The sequence below is a fragment of the Netta rufina genome (assembly GCF_964035555.1).
Source record: "Netta rufina genome assembly, chromosome: 13".
Taxonomy (NCBI): Eukaryota; Metazoa; Chordata; class Aves; order Anseriformes; family Anatidae; genus Netta; species Netta rufina.
Window position 1 is genome coordinate 10,539,587 of NC_140136.1, and position 20,001 is coordinate 10,559,587.

Consider the following 20,001-nt stretch of genomic DNA (forward strand, 5'->3'; position numbering starts at 1 on the left):
TGTTTTGAAAAGAAAACAGCATCTGAGAAGACAAATTCCAAATTAGTCCAATTTTTCTTTCTACTGATGAGAAAGAAATTTTAATACACTAGCAGTTAATGAAATGGGCTTTTTTTTTTAACTTTTTTTTTAAAACTTTTTTTTTTTAACTGTACAGCAATATTGTATATCATAATTGTTGGTGTTGCTGAGCACAAGCGTTTTGTGTTATCAGAAGTTTTTATTTATCTTTCAAAGCTCTAATGTGCTTTTTGACTTGTCCAAGATAAACTCCTGCATTTGGTGTTTGTGCAGCTGTCTTCCAGAACGTTACCATAATGCTTCTCCTTTGCCCACATGCTGTTGTTGGATTTTATACTACTTCAGTTAGAAAGTTTTTTTATGCTGAAGCTTGCAAAAGAGCATAAATGTATCAACTGTGGCAGAAATTTGCATAAATAAAATGTAGAAATATAACAGCAAAAAAGAAAAAAGGGTGAAGACAAGGCAGGAGTGCAGAGTCTGTTGCTTGGACAGCATCTATGCTTTCTAGGTGGTCTGTAAGCACAGTTTTTAGAAGGACAAGAGGTGGAGGATGTACCCGGCTGTGTTCCATGTGTGTCATGGAAAGTAGTCATTAACATTGCATGCATATAGTAAAAACAACAAAGCAAGATGACTGATGAACACCGAACTGATAACTAGCAACAAATACTTCTAAGGGCATATTCAGGAATATTGAGTGCACATGGAGAGGCAAATATTTGTGCATCTTTGAGGAAAGCACTGCTTTAGGAAAATGCAGTTGAATTCTCCAAGTTCTAGGCTCATAATTGCCTAGAATTTTGCATGCTCTTGATTAGTCAGAAATAGTTTGTGCATGAAATTTGGTGTCTAGCCCCTTAAAATGACCAAAGTAATTTCAGAATAGGAATGATACTTGCTTGTACTAAAGCTTTTCTGTTGGATGACTGGCATGTGTGAAAAGATGACCTCATATGGCAAGTGCAAATAAAAGTCCAAAGTATGTGCAGAAGAGGAAAGTGAGAAAGAAGTGTCTTTACACTACTAAAAAAAAAATTAAAAAATTGTAGGTTAATTCTGAGTGTGTTAAACTTGTGCTTCTACTTTGTCTTGATTTCATTGAGTGGTTTGCCTGTTGATTTAAGAACTGCATTGCGTGCTAAATTTGTACATTTTTGCAGTTGCATTAGCTGGAGCCTGGAAATGATTTGTTCCTGCTAAAATATTAATGAATGTATTCAGTGTGTAACTGGTCTGAAAGCTGCTCTTAGTAGAACATTGAAGTTCACATTAGTACGCAGAGGTAGGGCTTTCTAGCATTATCTTCGAAGTGGGAGGGAAAAAAGTAAAGAAAACCCTGGATCATTCATCACCCATGAAATTATGCTGCCGTGCTAACAAAAAGTGCAGAATTGGCAACACTTCAAACCTGGCTTGGGTGAGTGCTGCTTTTTATCACAGTCCCTCAGAAGGTGCTAAAATACCCTTCTGCCACCCAAATATTCTGGTGGGAGCTCCATCAACAGTTGGAGTCAGCATAGGAGCCCAGTGACTTCTTCTTAGGGGATCTGCTTGTGAATAAAGTTGATGTTGTTTTCTGCATGATTGTACACCCTCTGTCTCCCCTACTAACAGTTGGGTAGTGATTTTTGGTGGTCTCAGAATGACTAAATGTTTTCTGTAAAATGTTTCAGTGCTTGACCTTGGGTGATAGAAGGTGGTGAATTCTATACAAAGTTGAACTCTAAGGCTAAATATGAATTTGTATATGCAAAAAGATACCAGAGCAGTTGTGATTTCAAATAAATACCTTAACCCTGAATGAAGCCTTATGATCAAGTCAAGTAAAATAGATTTTAATAGTGTTTGCACTTGCAGCTAAGCAGTTACTAAGCTGTATTACTACCAGATCCCAATAAAGAGATGAGACATCTGAATTATGAAACAGCCTATTTTTCAAGCACTTGCAGAGCAGGAATATGTACTGTGTATTGAAAGTAATATAAAGGCACATCAAACAAGTATTAAATTACCCTGCTAGCACATGCAGTCTTCCGAAGAACAGAATTTAAAAAAAAAATAGAATCTCTAAGCCTTTTGCTACCTCATTCTAACACGAATATATTTGAGCTACTATTTTTTGTCTCAGCTAAAAAGCAGAAGTTTGTTTCCTCATCCATGGTGAGGAGCTTATATTGTTCCAGTGTGTTTTTTTTCACCTTGGTGCACGTTTTAAAACGTAGTACTTCTCATTCTCATTGTGCATAATGATCTTACTGTGTTATATTCCAGTTTAATAAGGTGGTCTAATCCATTCCCCTCTGCTGTTTTCCTGTTTGTAAGAACATTATGATTGATCAACATTTGAAAAAAAAAAAAAAAAAAAAAAGGTATCTTGATTCTTGCCAGAAAAGTTGTATTTGAATGGGAGTGACTGTGCCACATAGCAGTGCAATCGCTGCCTGTGGGAAATGCTCTTATCACACATTGGAGGCCCTGATGGCTCAGTAATCTGTTTCTGGACTCATTAAAACAAACTACAGGAGCAGAAGTATAGTAAACAGTTTTCTATAGCAGTATAAGTTGAAGCAAGTTCTAATAAAAAAAGAGGTGTCTTGGTGACAGTTTCAAAATATAGCAGTTATGGTACTTTGTAGCTGCTCCAAGCTCTGGAATGGAATTGGAAAATACAATTTAAATATTTTCACCCGCTTCGATAGATGTAGTTCTGTTCTTTGTAAACAGCAAGTAAATACTTCATGGCTGCCTTAGAGACAGACATGAGAAATATTAAATCACTATGTATAGCAGTAGCAGAGTAGGCAATTTTCAGTAGAAGGTATGGAGCTGTCTCTGCTGCCCTGTTAGTATCACACAAGATAGCTGCTTTTATTTCAAATAGTAAATGAAATGATAAAAAGCAGTGCAAGTAGATAAGAGTTTAATGGTTCAATGTTAATTTTTTTTAGATGAGTTCAGAACTTAATATCAAGGCTCGTGTATATAGGTGCATTCAGCATCACATAAGGCATGAAGAACAGGGCTTTTCTGTTTTGTTTTTCTGGAAATATTTGAAAAAGAGCGGGCATTGTGGCTGCAGGTTCTGCCTCTGTGGTTTCTGAATTTCATGGTTTGGGTCTTTTTAAATACTAAACAGACATAAAATTTATTCCCTCCACTTCCCCTTGAGGTACTGCAAGTAGGTGGGAGTTGGGATTGTGCTGAATAGAAATTCTGTAGCTCTGGAAATTTCATTATGTAAAGTAGTTTCAAATTGTGTTTAAAAAAGTAAATCAAGTATGCTTGTAGAAATGTTCCACTTGAAGTAGTGTTTGAGTGATGACAAAGAAATCCATTGCTTTTGTTCCAAATGTATTGTAGAATGAGTTGAAAAAATGTTGATTGGACCACTTGTTTATTCATATTGAAATAATACAGGGTGGTGTTTGGAATGCTATGATTTTCCTTTGTAAGATTGTTTTGCTAATGGTGAACCAATGCCAACAAAACTTCACTGTCATGAATACTATAATAGCTCTTCGCTCTTGAGGTGTACTTGATCTAATTTTACTGTAGGTGATGAATATTATTTTCAGGTTATTTTGTATTCTTAAGCTGAAAAGTTGCAACCTAACCTGATATGTGTTCTACTTTTCTTTAAGTCGTGTGATTAAGACAGACATGGAATTGGAAGTTCTGCGCTACACCAATAAAATCTCCAGTGAAGCTCATAAAGAGGTAATAGATGCTTTACTGTTAATAATTTTTGCTCTTAGTGTAACAGTAGTACTCAGAAAATGTTCCCAGCAGCCCTGAATTGCTTAGTAATAAAATAATGGAAAGGCTGGATAGAAATAAGAGGGTAATATCCCTCCTATTACAGCCCAGTAATATACCTTGCATTGTCCTTGAACTCACTGGTGCATTTGCAATGTGTGAGAAATGAAGTGTGGTTTTGGTTAAGAGCTGGAGCCTCAGCAGAAGGTGACCTGCTTGCAGTCTATCTGTCCTGTATGCACAAATACTTGTATAGTGATGGAGAAAGAAGAGATTAGGATGATTTTTATTCTGGCCCATGTAAGTGTGTGCAGCTCTGAAAAGTTTTACTCCAGCAGTTTGCTCAGCCCTTATAAACTGAGGGAGTGTTTGCATGCACAGTGGAGGAGAGTGCAAGTTTCCTTAGATTGCTCCTCAGAGCAATCTGCTCTGTATGTGCTCCCACTCCCCTACGCCCCCAGTACAGTGCTTCAACATGCTGTTCTGTCAACATAACAGCATGGCAAAGATAAAGCCAGGCTGAGCAAGGCTGCTCAGGTTGGACCTGGCACACTGTCGGTAGTCATATTGCTCTACTGGTATTGATGGTGACATTGATCTGAGTATCCGTCCTTCTCTGTATAGTGACACAGGGGTGCCGTGAGTTCTGCACAACGACCACAGGGAGCTTAGGGAAAAGCAGCTGATGTGGTTACTGATTAAACAGTTGTCTTTGCCCTGGCTCCACAAACTTCTGAACTGTGAAGCATGAAAATATTTTAAAGAGAAATTGTAAAGTTGCAGTTTGAATAAAGTCATTTGCATTTGTTCTCTGTGGTCCTTCCTAATCCTTGAATAATCTCATCCCATCTGAGATAATTCCTTCCCTAAAGAAGCTGCCTAGAACTTTCGTAATACAGAACCAGGCAAAGGAATAACACTGGTGCATGTTTTCAGCAAATCTGAGAGCAAAATTCAGACTTATGAGGTGTTAGCAGTGTTGACTCTAGTAGATTTCTGTTGATTCAAAGTACAAAAGCGAATCTTCCTTTGTAGCATATTCCAGCTCAGTTTTGTTTTGCTGGTGTTTCATGTGCGTAAAACAAAAGGACTTGCTGCCAAGTTCACCAGAGCTTTCAGAATTAAGCTTTGGTATTTTGATGAGCTGCACTTCATTAGGATATACTTTGGCAATTAAACTTGCTTTATTGCTGGAGACTGTAGGCATTTATAAAGATTAAAATGAGTTTGATTTCTAATGTAGTTTTAAAATGCATTTACTAATGTAAATTTAAATGAAGTACAGATGATATTTTTGTAATATAGGTTCCTCTGGAAATAGTCATAAGTCATAAATTTATAAATATGTAATTCCCTCCTGTTAAGAATGTCCCGTGTTAATATGTATCTTACAGGTAATGAAGGCAGTAAAAGCTGGTATGAAAGAATATGAGCTGGAGAGGTAAGAGGTCTTTTAATAAGTGTGATAAGAAGGAAAAGCTCTGTTTGTAGCAGGGCTTGATGCAATATCTGAAGCAAAGCAGTAGCGTTGATTCAGTAGAGACTGAGAGCTCATTTCTGCTTGAAGACTGTTTTAAGAATTATTATTTTGAGGTGGCACCTCATCAGTTTTAGAGATGTATTTGATGATGGTTGATTACGTTTTTGTCATGGTTTAGCATAGTATAATTTTCTTCCTGGAGTTTTAGTAATTTACAGAAGCTTTAGGAAATAGCTGTTGTTATTGTTTGAAGGCATCCAATAAAACGGTGTTTATGGATAAACATTGCCCTTATGCTAGTTATGCTTAGAAGACTACAGTATGAGTGTTTAAGAACCTTATAAAAGGCTGTATTCAATTACATTTTGCTTACAATTACAAGTTGGTATTGCCTGTACAAGGAGCTCACAAGTGTGGTGGATATTATTAGGGCTGTTAAGAAGTCAACAAGAGTACAGGATATTTCTCTGTGTTGAAGAAAATACGTTGTACAAGCATGTATAGGAGGGTTTGGCTCCTTGCATCTGTGACGGTAAGTGGTGTGTCTAGATACAGCGTAAACATTGCTTCCGCTTTTAAATCAATATTTACATTGGATCATCATCTTACAAAACATGGCTTTGATCACCGAGTCCACTTGTTTTTAGCTCACGTACAGTAATCTTAATTTTGAAGGTATTATGTAATGGAGAATTATAAAATAGTGATAATATCTCAATTGCTGTTATTTCTTGACAATCATTTTTCAAATGTTAGCAAGCTGGCTAATTGGATGTCCTGTGAGGGGAAGAATAAAGTGACCTCAGTGTTTATTACCAGATTTTTAAGTTAGCTCATAAAACAAATAATACCTATAGTTTTTCTGTATTCTATATGTTCTAATGTTACATTTAAATGGACTCTGTAGGCTTGTACTCTGTAGACTGCTTCAAATTGCAGTTATAGATACTACCAGGCAACTGGGAAAAAATACATTGCATACATTCCCACATTAACTTTATTAATGCTCCTTGTATTTGTGTTCATTTTACTTACTGCCCATGTTACACATGCTGATAGTGAAATTTTGGCTCTGGAAGTCAACGGTAATAAAAAGAGAATCCACGGAGCAGAGTTTGCTCTCAAATGCTTTTAAATGTCAGGAGCCTGGCAGTTCGGTTTAAATGTCACACAACAAATATATATACTCTTCTCTAAGTCTATGAGGTATATTGCATTTTCACTCCAGGACTTCCATTCTTCTTTGTCTAGGTTCTTCAATATATGTGAACCTTTTGAAAAGATTATTTGTGCCTTTCAAAATAGAATAAAAAAATAAAAATCAGGCAACTGTCTATTAAACCTACTTAAAATTGCCTTCTGTTCTTCCATATGCCTTGACAGGTTACACTTCTTGAAAGAGTTTGAGGTTATTTCACTAATGAAAGAGGTCTTGGCAGACTATCTATGCAGCGTCTGCCTTTGAGACTATAAATAGAATTTAAGTTTCTGTTGCTGCACGGAATTCATCCTTGCACCAGTTTCTGTTACCTTATTGCTTAGGGAAGAAGAGTCCTAAAAATGCAAAACTGCAATTTCCCCACCTTTCTGACAAATAAATGCATGGCTGCAATGTTTAAAAATAAATTTATAAATTTAGAATCAGTCTGGGAAATCTGTGTTCTGTATACAGGTAGATCCATTTATGTAGTCTAAGAAGGAAATTTTCAAAGACCTAAAAATAGGTAACATCCAAAAATAGACAACTTCTTTTGAAACTGTAGATATTTTTTCAGTTTTTTTCCTTGTCAACAGGCTTGTTAGTTTGCATTCAGCAGATTTGGCACATCTAGAATCTAGGGATGCGGAGAACTGAAATTTTTTGTTTTTATAGTTTTATCAAAAATATTCACACTTGTCTTTTAAGAGATCAATGAAAAGTTAGTGATGCTTTTCGCTTTCCAGTGTTTCTAGAGCTTCCACTCTTGGGAAAGCTTTCTGAATTGTGCAGCCCTCTTTCCCAGGTGTATTTGGAGTTCCCTCTGCTGTGAAATCAGGACATTTTGAAATGAATATAGATATCTTTTGAAACATGGCCAATAAATCTCCCTTCATATTGCTTTATTTCATTCTCTGACATTCTGGAACATAGCACGTGTTTTTGAGTAGAAAGCTAGTCTGATCCTGTCTGCTAGGAAGAATAGTGCCAGGGATCTCAAAAGCAACTAAAAATTTCTATTACTGCATTTAAAACCTAACAGTTGCCTTTTCTTTTTTCGCTTGGGCAAGCAGCCTTCCTACAAAAAATGTCATGTTACTTCTGCTGTACAGTATAGCAAAAACATCTTAAAACTCTAAGAATATTATCTAAGAGTCAACAATGTGTAAAGCTAGTTTTATTTCTAGCTTTCTGAGAACTAATTGGTAGGAAATTATGGAGAAATCTCTTGATAACAATCTTTTATTTCTGAGGGTTGAAAGTTAGCTTCAAAAATGTGTTGAAAGTATTTTGTATGATTAAGGTCCACTGGTAGATGATTTTGAACCAGTAATAAATTAATACTGAGGTATATAAAAAATGAATGTTATTTAACTACAACTCCAATCAGCCCTGACTTTTTTTTGTTTGATGTTGTTTAACTTTAATATGTGGTCAGTTGACTTTAAGGAGACAGCCAAGCCAATTATCTACAAACAGTAATTCACAGCACATGTAATTTCACGTAAAGCCATTTGGTAGGTCAGATTCTGGATTTTCTCTGATGTAATTTGTGCTTATCTCATGTTTAATTAATTTTCTGTTTAATTAAAGGCTTTTAATTATGAAATTGCTCTTTAGTGAATGTTGTTAAAAATACAGCAGTGCTAAATCACTGTAGCTTGAGTTACGTAAAAAAATCTGCTTTCAGCTAAATTTTAGTGTATATATGAGCAAAAATACTTTATGTATGTACACATATTTGTATATATATTTTCATGAACACATTTTGTATATGTATATATGTACAAATATTCAGTGAAAGTAACCGTTAAAACCTACCATTACCTGTTTCAGGGTGCTCCATGATGCTGGAGACACCTCTTTTAGGTCAGTGTTTGCTGATTTTTAGAGTAGTGCCTTTCACCTGCTTGTTATTTACCTAATCAAGTTTTGAATCCTCTGTGCATTTTCTCATTTGTTCCCTTTTTTATTAGGTAGAACAATTTAAAGGTTGGGATGGTTACATGTAATTGTTGATTTGCTTGGAAAATGATACAAAAGTGTACATTAGAGCAACAACAGTAAGTAGTAAGAGAAGAGCAACATGTTATGCATATGGTATAGGATGCTTAGTTAGTCTGTGCATCGCCCCTTTTTGTGGTTGGTTACCCTGTACTTAATAGCACTGAAGGCCCTATGATAGGACTATGTGCACATTCCTGGGTTCATTTAGTTTATAATGCCTTCTTCACTGCCTTGATGATACTGGGCAGCACAAAGCTGCCAAAACGCTCCTTCCCTTGTCCAAGATCTGCCTAGGTTATTGAAGGATCTCTGAACCCTCTGCAGCTGCTGAACACGGGAACATCTTAGTGTTACCATGCGGATAACTGTGATAGCAGTGCCTGGCATCCAAAAACTTGGATCCGGATCCTGTAGAGTGGGCTCTTAATGCAAATGAGAACTAGTGTAAAGGGCAGGTCGTGTGATTGGTGGTGTAACTGCAAGCTACCGGTGCTGAGAGAGTTTGGGGGGGATTTCTTTATGTGGCTCTCTTAAAAGAAGCAACCCTGAAATACTTCAGTGATTCCATCAGTAAAAGCAGAAGAGAAGGATCTGACCATACCTGCTCAGAGGAGGTGTGATCCTGTAGCTCTCAGGCACTGGTCTGGCACCACAAAAGCCTGCTTTTTTTTTTTTTTTTTTTGACTTGCCAAATTCACCAATTCATCTTGGTGTGTCTGCTTTCCTCTGAAAGGTTTGCCGGCATTTTGTTGGTTTGACCTCAGTGCTTAGTGCTAAGGCTGGTACAAGTGATGGAGGGCCATAATAAATGCTCCATTTGATCTTGCAGTGGCTGGTTACCACCAGTCCACTGGAGAAATTCCTGGGTGTAATACTGGTTTCAGATGGAGTTGTAGAGGGGGCGCTGGAGTTGATTCAGAGCATGCCAACCCGGTCAGGAACTTGCCCAATTGTACCCATGTCCCCTCTGTGCTGCCTGTAGCCCAGTGGATCTTTTAGGTCCATGTAACGATACAAATAATTGCAGTGATTTTGCAGTGGTTAATGGTACTCTTTAACTCCACTGTAATATAACAGAGACAATCTAAAGAATAAAATGGCAAGAAGTGGAAAACCACTACAGTATTTTTTCCTTCTTGGTTTACAATGCTTTCAGACTATTTTTACAATTCACCTCTCCTACCAGCTGAGAGTGATATGAATTCTTTATCCTTACTCTTTTTTTCTAAAGAAAGAATAAGGTCCCTGATTCTAAAGCAGAGCTTAGACTGAGATGAGTTGCTGTCACATCTGTCAATGTTAAATTTCACTATCTGTGGAAGTCCGAGAGTGCTCTCATGGATTATGGCTCTCATCTTTCATTTATCTCTCTCTGCTCTCCTCCAGTGGAACAAACTGAGAATAAAACATACATGTTATTTCAATAGAAAATAGCTAGAATCATTTCATTTTCCATTGTGTATTTCCTTTTAGTGAAATGCATATTATTTTAGCTAATCTGGATTTGCCACTTCCCATCTCCTGATAGATTTTGCTCTTTAAATGTCCTTGAGAGAGCTACTGACTACTGCAGCAAAATCATCTTTAAAAAAAAAAAAAATCATGCTTGATCTACTTCTTGCACTAAGAATTTCAGCTCAAGCATAGTCTTTGTAAATTCTTTGCATAAGTATATGTGGAGAGTAAACAAAAGTGACCATTGCGATTGGCAAAAACACATAAATGAATTATTCACAGTTGGCTTTCTGACGTAGGAATGATGTTGTCTTGTTCTGTGACCCTCACTGGTATTTGTGCGGAGGATTTATTTTTATTAAGCAAGAGACTAGTATTAATCTCGAGCAGCCTGCCAATCTGCTTAGTTACTGAAAAATGATATTTTTTTTCCTGTAAGAATAAATACATTTTAAACAGTTGTTAGCATTGTGGAGCCTGAAAGTGGCTTGACTGCCTTGTTTCCCAAAGCTGCCTCACAATTAAAGGTGATGTTTGTTTTATTATATATTGATATTATAGAATCTGTATTTTAGATTATTTTGAATGGAAGGGGAACCAAAGCAAGGTGTTTTTTCTAGATGTATATAGCTATTGCTTAAAGTACCTTTAAAGGATACATAGTTGTCTGGGGGAATTACTTGCTTTCACTGTCAGAGCCAGGAAGCACACAGGAAACACAAGTGTCTGCAGCTTAGTGGAGCTCTGACAGGTAGCTACTAGTGGCTTAGGTGCGTTAGCCATTGCATTTCTGGAGCCCAGTGCCCAGACAGGAGTCAGGTATAATACCTTCCTGGGAGGAGCAGCTGGATTCAGAGAGACACTTTCCTACAGTCTTTCCTCTCCTGCCTCTCTTTCCTCTGCAGGAGCACATAGCGTGGATCTGCTAACTGGCTCTGTGGACAAGCTTAGCTCAGCTGCAGTATCCTGGGTTTTAGTTCCCATACTGCAGTTGCACTGGAAATTCAGCTCCAGACACTTTTCTTACTTCAGTTTAAATTCACAGATTTTTCAGTTGTTCTGCTTGCAGCTTGTTATGTTTTCAGGTCTTGACTTTGCAGTCAGTGAAATGTGTAAGAAAAGGGATGTGAACATTTTGTAAAGCATTAAACAAAGGTTTGGTTCTGACCCAGACCAACCTCGAACTTTGGCTGAACTCAGCAGGATGAGCTGGGATGTGTCGACAGGTACAGCTGGTCTGTTCATGTTTTAAATTAGGCAGACCCAGCCAATTTCCTAATCCATCTGAATTAAGGTTGTAAATAGTCTTAAACTAAATCTGAATTTTAAAATTGGTTTAAAAAAAACTGAGCATTGCTTCTCTTCTGTGACACAGGCACAAATGCATGTGCACACACTGCACTTGACTCAGCTGGTGAGGATTACCTGCTGAGCATGGAAACCTTCTGTCAGTACCTCAGCTGCTTTAGGAGCGGTTTGTCTTTGTGGTAAATCCACCTTGAAAGTGTCCAGCTGCCCCAGCCCTGGCAAGCGCACGCCCATTTCCAGATGTCCTATTCTTCTCCTCTCCCCAGCTGATGGAAACATGCAGGGGGCAGAAACCCCCTGGGGAGGAAAGAGAGGGGGCAGCGGCGCCTCCAAGACTGGGTTTACCTCAGGTGCCAGGCTGTGGGGTGCTGGAGGAATCCTGCACTGCTGGCAGGGAGCGCAGCAGTTGCAGCATGTTAACAATAGCCTCTCAGTGGTTTCCCTTTGCAGGAGGTCTTGCGGAAAGCTCATACGTTCACTCTTTCAGTAGAGGACAGCTTGGTTCACCTCCTGGACATCAGTTTAATTAGCTCTTTGTGTAGAGGAGAGCTTTTTAATTGCACAGGTCTCTTCTGTGACTTGTGACTGAAGTTCCACGTAATTGGGTTTTATCTTATAGGAAAAAAATGTGGAGTCGGACCATGTGAGAACTTTAAAATAAAATCTTCTGTCAGACTGCAGATGACAAAGAACAATTACCATGCTGGTGTTAGAAATTGGCTCCCTCCCTTCAGAAGGGGAGCAGTAGAAGGTTGTATGCAACGTGCATGCAGACAGAACTAGGTTTGCTTGTATAGCAAAATATAACCCAATTTTCAGTGCTCTGTCATTGTATGTCCTTACAAGGTTGTTAATATTGTTTGTGCTGTGATAACTCACAAGTACTCTTTTTAATATCTTTTTGGAAATCAAAAAGTAGTCATAATTTTTATTTACATTTTCAGTCTGATTGAAAATTACAAGCAATATTAATTTCTGTGGGTGTTCTGTAGGAGTGCTACTCTTATTTATATTAGGGAAAGAATGCATTTTCTTTTCAAATTAGCCATGGTTTCAGTTTTTACTGAGTCTAGCGTGGCATTGGGATATAGTGAGCTAATTAGCATTACTAATGACAAGCTCAGATCGCAGATATGTGACATGGAAGTCTTTGTAGAAGACAGCAGGCTGAACTGATTATTATTTGCTGTGGATTTTGTTCATGCTTGTTCAGACAAGTTGAAAGTAAAGCTTCTACCATATGTGAGGCTTTATCTGCATTGTGAACTTTAGTTCAATAATTTTTGCTAATTGCTGTGGAAGCGGAGAGATCAGAATTTCGTGTTTGCTTGCCCTCATCTTATGATAACCAGTACTACTGTGTAATTGTGCTCCAAGCCTGGAAGCCCTACAACTTGAAGGGAATGTGTAAAATACCAAGATTGCCCATTAATAACAGGGTGTTGCACACTGACCTTCTGAGAATCAAAAGCATTTTAGACAGATCAAAAGAAAATGAGAAAATTCTGTTCCTTGCTGCCAGCATACCCCCGCATAAATTCTTCTCCAAATAGTTTCCTAGAGCATCCTCATCACTGCAGCGTACAAGTGCCGCCTTCTAGCATGGTAAGCAGCATTGCTTGCCTCTATCACAGTGTTTGTGGTTTTTTTTTGTTTGCTTTTTATTTGCTCATGGGTCCCCCGACAACTCTGTAGAGGAAGAACTGAACAGATCTGTGTCCTGTTTTGGCAGGTGATGTTTTTTTAGTGTAGCTATTATGAACAGCATTGAAAAAGAAGATCAAGGTTATAATTACTGTATTATACATGAAAGGCGGCTTTTGTTTGGTTCCTTGTGCATCTGAGCTTGAATGTTGTAATTTTTTTGACCTAGGCCTTGGTCATAGGGCTTCAAGTATTGTTCAGAGATGGCAGGCTTAGGTCACCCAGTGCTTTTAAGGGTCTGAGATCCCTAACAGGAATTGAAAAATACATGTATGGGAAGTCAGTGACAGCAGGACAGGACAGAGCTGCTGGTGGCTGCCCATAGTGAGAAATGCAACGATACTGGAGTTTGCTTAGTGCTGAAGTCTTTGTGCCCAGGTGTGCTGCATTTCTGCTACCCAGGCAGAGCTGATGATGGCCCGTGTAACTGAACTTGAGTTGTACAGGACAGAACAGAGTTGAATTGCTAGCTAGAAGTGATGGAAAGTGGGCTCTGGGACTGGGGTGGAACCTGATTTGTTTTAGACAGTAGAGGCTAAGTAGAGGCTAGTTTTCTGCTAAAAGGAATATGCCCATGCTGAGAACTCCTCAAAATGCAACATTATTTCTGGGTTGGTTAAATTTTGCTTTCACCAGCTTTTCCCAAGTACATGAAGTTGAGCCTCTAGGCAGTTTTGGGAAGTGAAGGATATGAAAAGCTTTGCTGAAAACAGACTGTCTTCTGGTTCATCTAGGGAAACCTGTGTATTTTAAAGAACCAATGAGATGTGGGTTATTTGAAGTCTCTGTTATCATTTAAGTTAATCCTTTAGTGTGAGGTACAGTTGTCATCAATTCTCACTTGGTGCAATCCTCTTAGAATATTTCCTGTCCTTCATGAGTTTGGGTGGATTTCTGAGATGTTTGTGTTCTTTAATGTGACAAATCAAATTTCTCCAAGTAAAAGATTCCTCTTCAAAACAACATGAGCCCAGTGGTTTGAGCGTTTATGTGTTGCAGTGCTGGGGAGGATGATTGAAGTCTCTGTGTGTGTGGTTCAGGCCTGAGATTTCTTGAGCCTTGGAGTGAGCTGCTGGTAGGTGAGAGAGGAGTCACCTGGTTTTGATCAGAAATTCTGTTTTTGCAAGAAGACAGGTAGCATTACATGGCAGGAAACATTTAAGTGAGAGACCTGACCAGCACTGGTTCATCCTCTTTTGCAGGTCAGAGAGGCTGCTGTATGTGAGACCTTCACAGGGCATCCAGGATTTATTTGGTCAGGAATTCCTGGAATCTAAGAATGTGGATTAGCTTGGTTATTAGGTGCTGGTTGGGCAGGAAGGTCTCTTACTTGGAAGAGTTCCTGCGTGGGCCTTGTAACTTTCTGGTATTTTCTGGTACTTTTCACTTTGTGCTTAATTTTCATGTTGGTTCTTGCACTGGGATCAGTGTAGTGATTTTATGACCTTGGAACTAGATTTGGCTGCTTTAGGAAGACTGCTAAACTGCTGCTCTCTGGGACCCTAGTGCACTTCAGGATATATATTGAAAGTTAATCAGTTCTTATATTTCAGCCCATCAGTCCGCCGTTAACCTCTGATTTCTGCTGGTGGTGTTTGGTCTTTCTGCCCTTCTCTTCACTTCAGCCAGCTCAGGTGCTGGCAGAAAAGCCTGAGCTCAGGGAAAAAGGAGCAGCATTTGCAGAGCTGGTGTTTGAGTGTTGTTGAGGCCAGTGAACAGATCGGCGGGACGCTGCGGACAGGTTGCGTCTTGTTTGTGAATGGGCTTGGGAACAGGCAGGTGTGGTGACTGGCTTTCAGAGCACCTGTGTAGTTGTTTGTGTCTCTCTCTGTTAAAGAAGGGTCAAAATGTTCTCAGTCATTATGGAAGGTGTTATAAGTAGGCTTAGCAGTGGCAGAATGTTCCAGCATCTTCACCAAGTGCATGCAGTCGTGCTTCTTCAGATTGCTTCCCCAGAAAAATTCTGATTTCTGTAGCTTCCTAAATCTGCTCCAGACATTGTCATCACAAATTGAGTGTTATAATCTTCTAGTGTCCTCAAGGCAGTAGGTTTACATATCCCATGTGACAAATTACTGCATTATTCTCTAAGAATAGCTTGAGTATTCAAAAAAGTATTGAGGGCAAATACAGCTCTATATTGGGACCCCAACCTACTTCTAATCTCAGCCCTTGCCATGCTTCTGCTTACACTGTGTTGTTGAACAGAAGTTCAAACTTCAAATATTCAATTTGAAACTGAAAGGAAGATTGTGAAGCATTGGTGATTATGTTGGCATTCTCTGCCACTGAATAGCACTTGTGTGTTATGTGCGATGTGGGTGGCTGTGTATTTGCTAAGAAGCATAACTGAAGATGAAAGTTTAATTATTTCTTCAAGGCAAATCCTCTCTCCCATGGACTTAAACTTGCATAAGAAAAATGAAAATTCATAAGGAGTGTAAAAATTGGCTAAAATTAAAAACCATTTATTTTTACCCTATTTATTCTTCTGAATAATAAAATTTCCCCATGGGTTTTTGAAACATATGTGGAATAATTACACTGTAGAAGTGGTACTATAGTTCAGCTTCTAGAGCTAGGGCAAACATTGTGATTATGCTGCAAGCTTAAGTCTAGGTTTTATAGAAAATCTCATTCAAGGCTCCGTTGCCGTCAAGTGCAAAAAACTGTGACCCGTGGATTGGTCCCTGTGGGAGCAATTATTCTTTGCAGAGATTTTTTTTCCAGCACTGAATATTATAAATGTCAGAAAAAAGTTTAACCCCCAGTACCTCTAAAAGAATGTTTCCATACCTGCTGGCAAGAATATCAATTTTTTTGCTTGTATTTGCAAGCAATTTATGTCTAGGTCAGGATTTTTTTAAAAAAAACTTGTCTTTATAAACAACTCAAAAGTAACAGTGCTATCTCTGAGTTATACTCTGCATGTCTCAGTGAAGACAAAACAGGGCTGAAGCTGCCTGATGCTGCTTAGTGCAGTGCTGCACCTGAGGCTCCCGTGACGGGATTCTTGCATGTTGGGTGCAGTGCGAAGTGATGATCAAAACCTCTTGCTACTGGTGGCAGAGGGGGGAGAATGTGGAATGAGCATGGGGTTGCTTAGGAACATGGGTTAGCATCTGATATTCAGTATGGATGAGTGAGGTGTTTTGTATAACAAGAGGAATGTGTTCATCTTGCAGCCATCAGTCTGTGGAAGGCAATGGGTGGAATCAAGGGTAAAATCCCAGGAGACAATGCTTGCCTTCAGCAGAATCTGCTTCCTTTTGAATAGAAGCAGTGTGTGCATTTTACTCGCTTAATTTTGGTTTTCTTTTGTGTGTTTATTTAAATTTCATCAGTCAAAGTATATGTTACTCCTAACACAGATTAAGATAATACTTCTCTATTACTTAAAATAGCAGATCCAAACCCAGTACGTTTCCTGCCCCTATCCCTGTTTTCTCATGTTATCTTCAGTGCGGGGCATGGTTTGGTCATTAACTGTGCTAAAGCTGTGGTGAAAGGTATAGAATTTGCATCATGTGGTCAAGGGCTTTTGCAAAGTGAAAATAGTTGTGAGGTGCTCAGAGGGGTGTTACAGAACCTACCTGAAGTTCAAGTATGAAGTGAGCAGAAGGATCTTTCACTCCCCATAATTACTGCAGTGAGGTGTAAGAGAAAAACCAGTCCCAAACATACCAGCCCTAGGACAGGAAGGGTCACCCTAATTTGTACTTATAAGTGCATAGGAAGTTGAGGTGTTTTGTTCAGAAATGTTAATGCTAACAGACTTGCTTAAGGGGATGTGAACTGCTTTCTGTACCAGCTTAAGGTTCTGATCAGCCTCCAAAGGTAGCCCTGAAAGATCCCCTTTTTGCTTTTTGATGTGCAGGTGGTCTGCTGACATACTCAGGTTTGGTTCCGTCATCTCTAACCTGTCAAAAATTGAAAAGAGACTTGGATCCAGATGTTCAATGAGATTTCTGATAATGCCACAAACAAAAAGCTGACTTGATTAATACCAGAACAGAGAGATCAACTCTGTAAGTTGTTGCTAGCCTGTGTGTTTGTTCCTTCAGGATATGGGTTAGATCTTCTGCAGGCGGAGGAGATGATTCGGAGGCGTTTTCCTGCTCCATCATTGAATTTGTTCTTAATCTGCCTTATGCTGCGGTATATATCATGCAGTCATGATGGTTTTTATTCTTCCCATGCTATTTGGAGCACAGGGATGCAGGCATCTATGACCAAAAATGTTACTCATTTTGATAGGGGCTTCATCAGCTCTGCAGTTAAGCCACAGTGATAGCTGCTGCTTTTTTTTTTTGCCTTTTTTTTTTTTTTTCCTCTTCACTGCAGCAAGGCTGTATCAAAGACTGCAGCTGAGAAGATGCTGTTCTCAACAGCAAAGTCTTTATCTGTCTTTATCTGGGGAATGCTAGAGCTTGTGCAGCAGCAGGCTTGGGCACTGACGTTGATGACCTGCTGTTTGTAGCTCTGTGCGCTCTCTGCACAAGGTCTCTCCTACCTGGCAGCAATGAAAACTTCGCTTTTAAGGTATTTGCTTTTCTCTAGAAAGAACCTGGGTGAAAGGGTGACTGGGAAAGAGAAGTGGCTTGTTTGAGCAGTGCCTGCCGGCAAAACTGGAAAGAAAAGGCTTGAACTTGATTCAGTGGTATTTCAGAGACTCAAAAAACAAACAAACAAAAACTTTCCGTACCATCTTTCATTTATCTTGAAGAAATGCAGAAGCTGATAGGGATGAGCAGGAAGGATGTGTCTTTGTATGTATTTTTCCTTGCTTGGAGATGAATTGCCAACATGAGTTTAGAATCTTTATTTCCTGAAATAAAATAAAATAAAAAAACAACATTACTTATTGTTTTAGGTGGCACAGAAGCCAATCACAACTGTACATTAGCCTACAGCAGCAAACCTTGCACTCCATTTTCTTTTGAGTTACTTACTCTTAGCTGGTTTTACATATCTTGTTTTCTTCCTTTTTTTTTTTTTTTTTTTTCCTCTCCTTCTTGAACAAGTATTTTGTGTCCATGGATCATTTATCTTGGCAGTTCTCTGTAGAACTGGAAGAAGTGGAAGTTCATATAGCTGCTGAAAAAGGATCTGGGAAAAAAATAAGTATCAGCTGCCATGATAGGTGGTGTGCTTGTAGACCTTGCCAGTGGCTTAGAGATCAAACAGCAGAGAAATAGCTTCACAGTAAGGGCCCAGGAAATTCTAAGTAGGTAATGAGTAGTGGCTTTCTTTTGATTTACAGCATGGCTTTGCTATCAATCTATAAAGCTTTGAAGAGAAAAAAAATAAACCTTCCAGGGAAAGGGAAGGGCCATACAATTAGTTGCTAGTCTGCTTACTTGTCTTCTCTAATTCCAAGTATGTGTGCTGAAAATGAGTGATAGTGTGCAAAATCTAAACTATTGGCCAATTCCTTTGTAGATTCAAGCTGAGATATGGTTCACATCATGCTGGTTCTTGGAGAAAATTCAGTTTCATCTTAACTATAGATTATGTGTAGACTGGTGTAGTTGGAAGAATTTGACAAGGGTTGCATCTGTGATGTTACTTTCAGCTCTTGTACATCAAATTCCTGCTCTGATCTCCTTTTCTTTCATCTCCACTATGTGTCTTTCATTAAAGAATTGGCCGGTGAAGTGGATGTGATAGCTTGCAGAACATTTTCCGAATCACATGCAAGAGTATTTTTTTTTCCCCAAGTAAATCAATACAGTTCAGAAAACTTAGGAGTATTGCACTGGAATTTGGATTTGGGAATGCAGTTTATAATTGTCAAGACAGTATTTGGTTGAGACTGCTTGGTCATTAATTTGTGTGAAGTTGACACTTGAGTTGAAAGACTAATAGCTACCTCTGGGCATTGCTCAATTTTAAATCTAATCTGTTACAGAGTTTGGGTGTACTGTGACTGTGGATGTAGTTTGTCATTTTTATAGCTAGTGGGGCAATACTATTGTTTGGGGATCTGGAGGTTTGCTATTCACATGCACAGGCTTTTTTTTGTGCATTAGTAACAACTTGGACGTAATGAAGAGTGGATTTTTTCAATCTTAAAGTTTAAATGTGCTTCATGGAAGTTTTTTCCATTATTCAAAACAGTTTGTTTACTACTAAAATCCAGAGAACGTGTATTTTAATGATCTGAAAAGTTGAAAGAATTGGTCAAAAGTATGGGTTTCATTCTTGTAGTGTGTACAGAGTGCTGTCACTGGCATTGTTGCTGTATTAATGTGCACATAATTTCAGGGCCTTTAGTGCATGTGACAGACTTCTGATAAGAAACAGACGTGACTTTTGAATAGGATTTGTGGGGGATTTTTTAAAAAGTGGCTACTAACTAACTGCATGTATGATGTTCATTTCCAAAACTAGTAACTTGCAAACTCAGATAAGGTTTTCATTCATAGTAACAACCTAGCTAGTCTTATTTGCTTTTCATATTTCAAATTAATTACAATTTGTTAAAAAAACAGCATTTCTCAGTTTTGTTTCTCAATATACATAGCAATATTAATTTTAATGTAGAAGATAGCATAGGCATGAATGAATCTGTTTCTCACTCCCAATACTAGAAAGCTACTGCTTCATTAGGAAGCTGTCTATTTTTTTTTGGTCTGTCAGCTATTAATGTTTCCACAGCATGGTTCCTGATTTTCTCTTTTATGATTTAGGCAGGCAATTGTCAGCAGACAATTCTTTGTTGTTGTGTTTGTTTTCAATGCTTACTTGCCTGCACCCATTTGTTATTTTACCATCAAGAATACTTGAAACTTGGAGCATAAACTGTGAAATATTTGGTGCACTCTTTTACATAGTTAATAGATGTATCAGATTCCCAAAGTGTAAATCAAATTACGTAGCCTATTACGCTTTACATAGGAGAAATAAAATATGAAATATTTTACAATACAGAAACTGCATGTGAATCAAACTTTTTTGTTGTTCCTAAGGGATATAATTTTGACAATTTTACGAGGTTGAAATTTACTTGTAGGGTGAATTGGCGTGTGGTTTTGATGAAAGTAATATTCCTACAATATACCGCTAA

General features: G+C 38.4%; 1 protein-coding gene across 1 annotated transcript in view; it reads left to right on the top strand.

The window, feature by feature from the left end:
* The window catches only part of PEPD (peptidase D), a 133,208-nt gene that overhangs the window by 32,738 nt on the left and 80,469 nt on the right, over window positions 1-20,001 (top strand). The window contains exons 8-9 of the mRNA XM_084294651.1: window positions 3,666-3,741; window positions 5,175-5,221. Coding sequence (XP_084150777.1) covers window positions 3,666-3,741; window positions 5,175-5,221 — 123 coding nt within the window. The remainder of the gene's footprint in view (window positions 1-3,665; window positions 3,742-5,174; window positions 5,222-20,001) is intronic.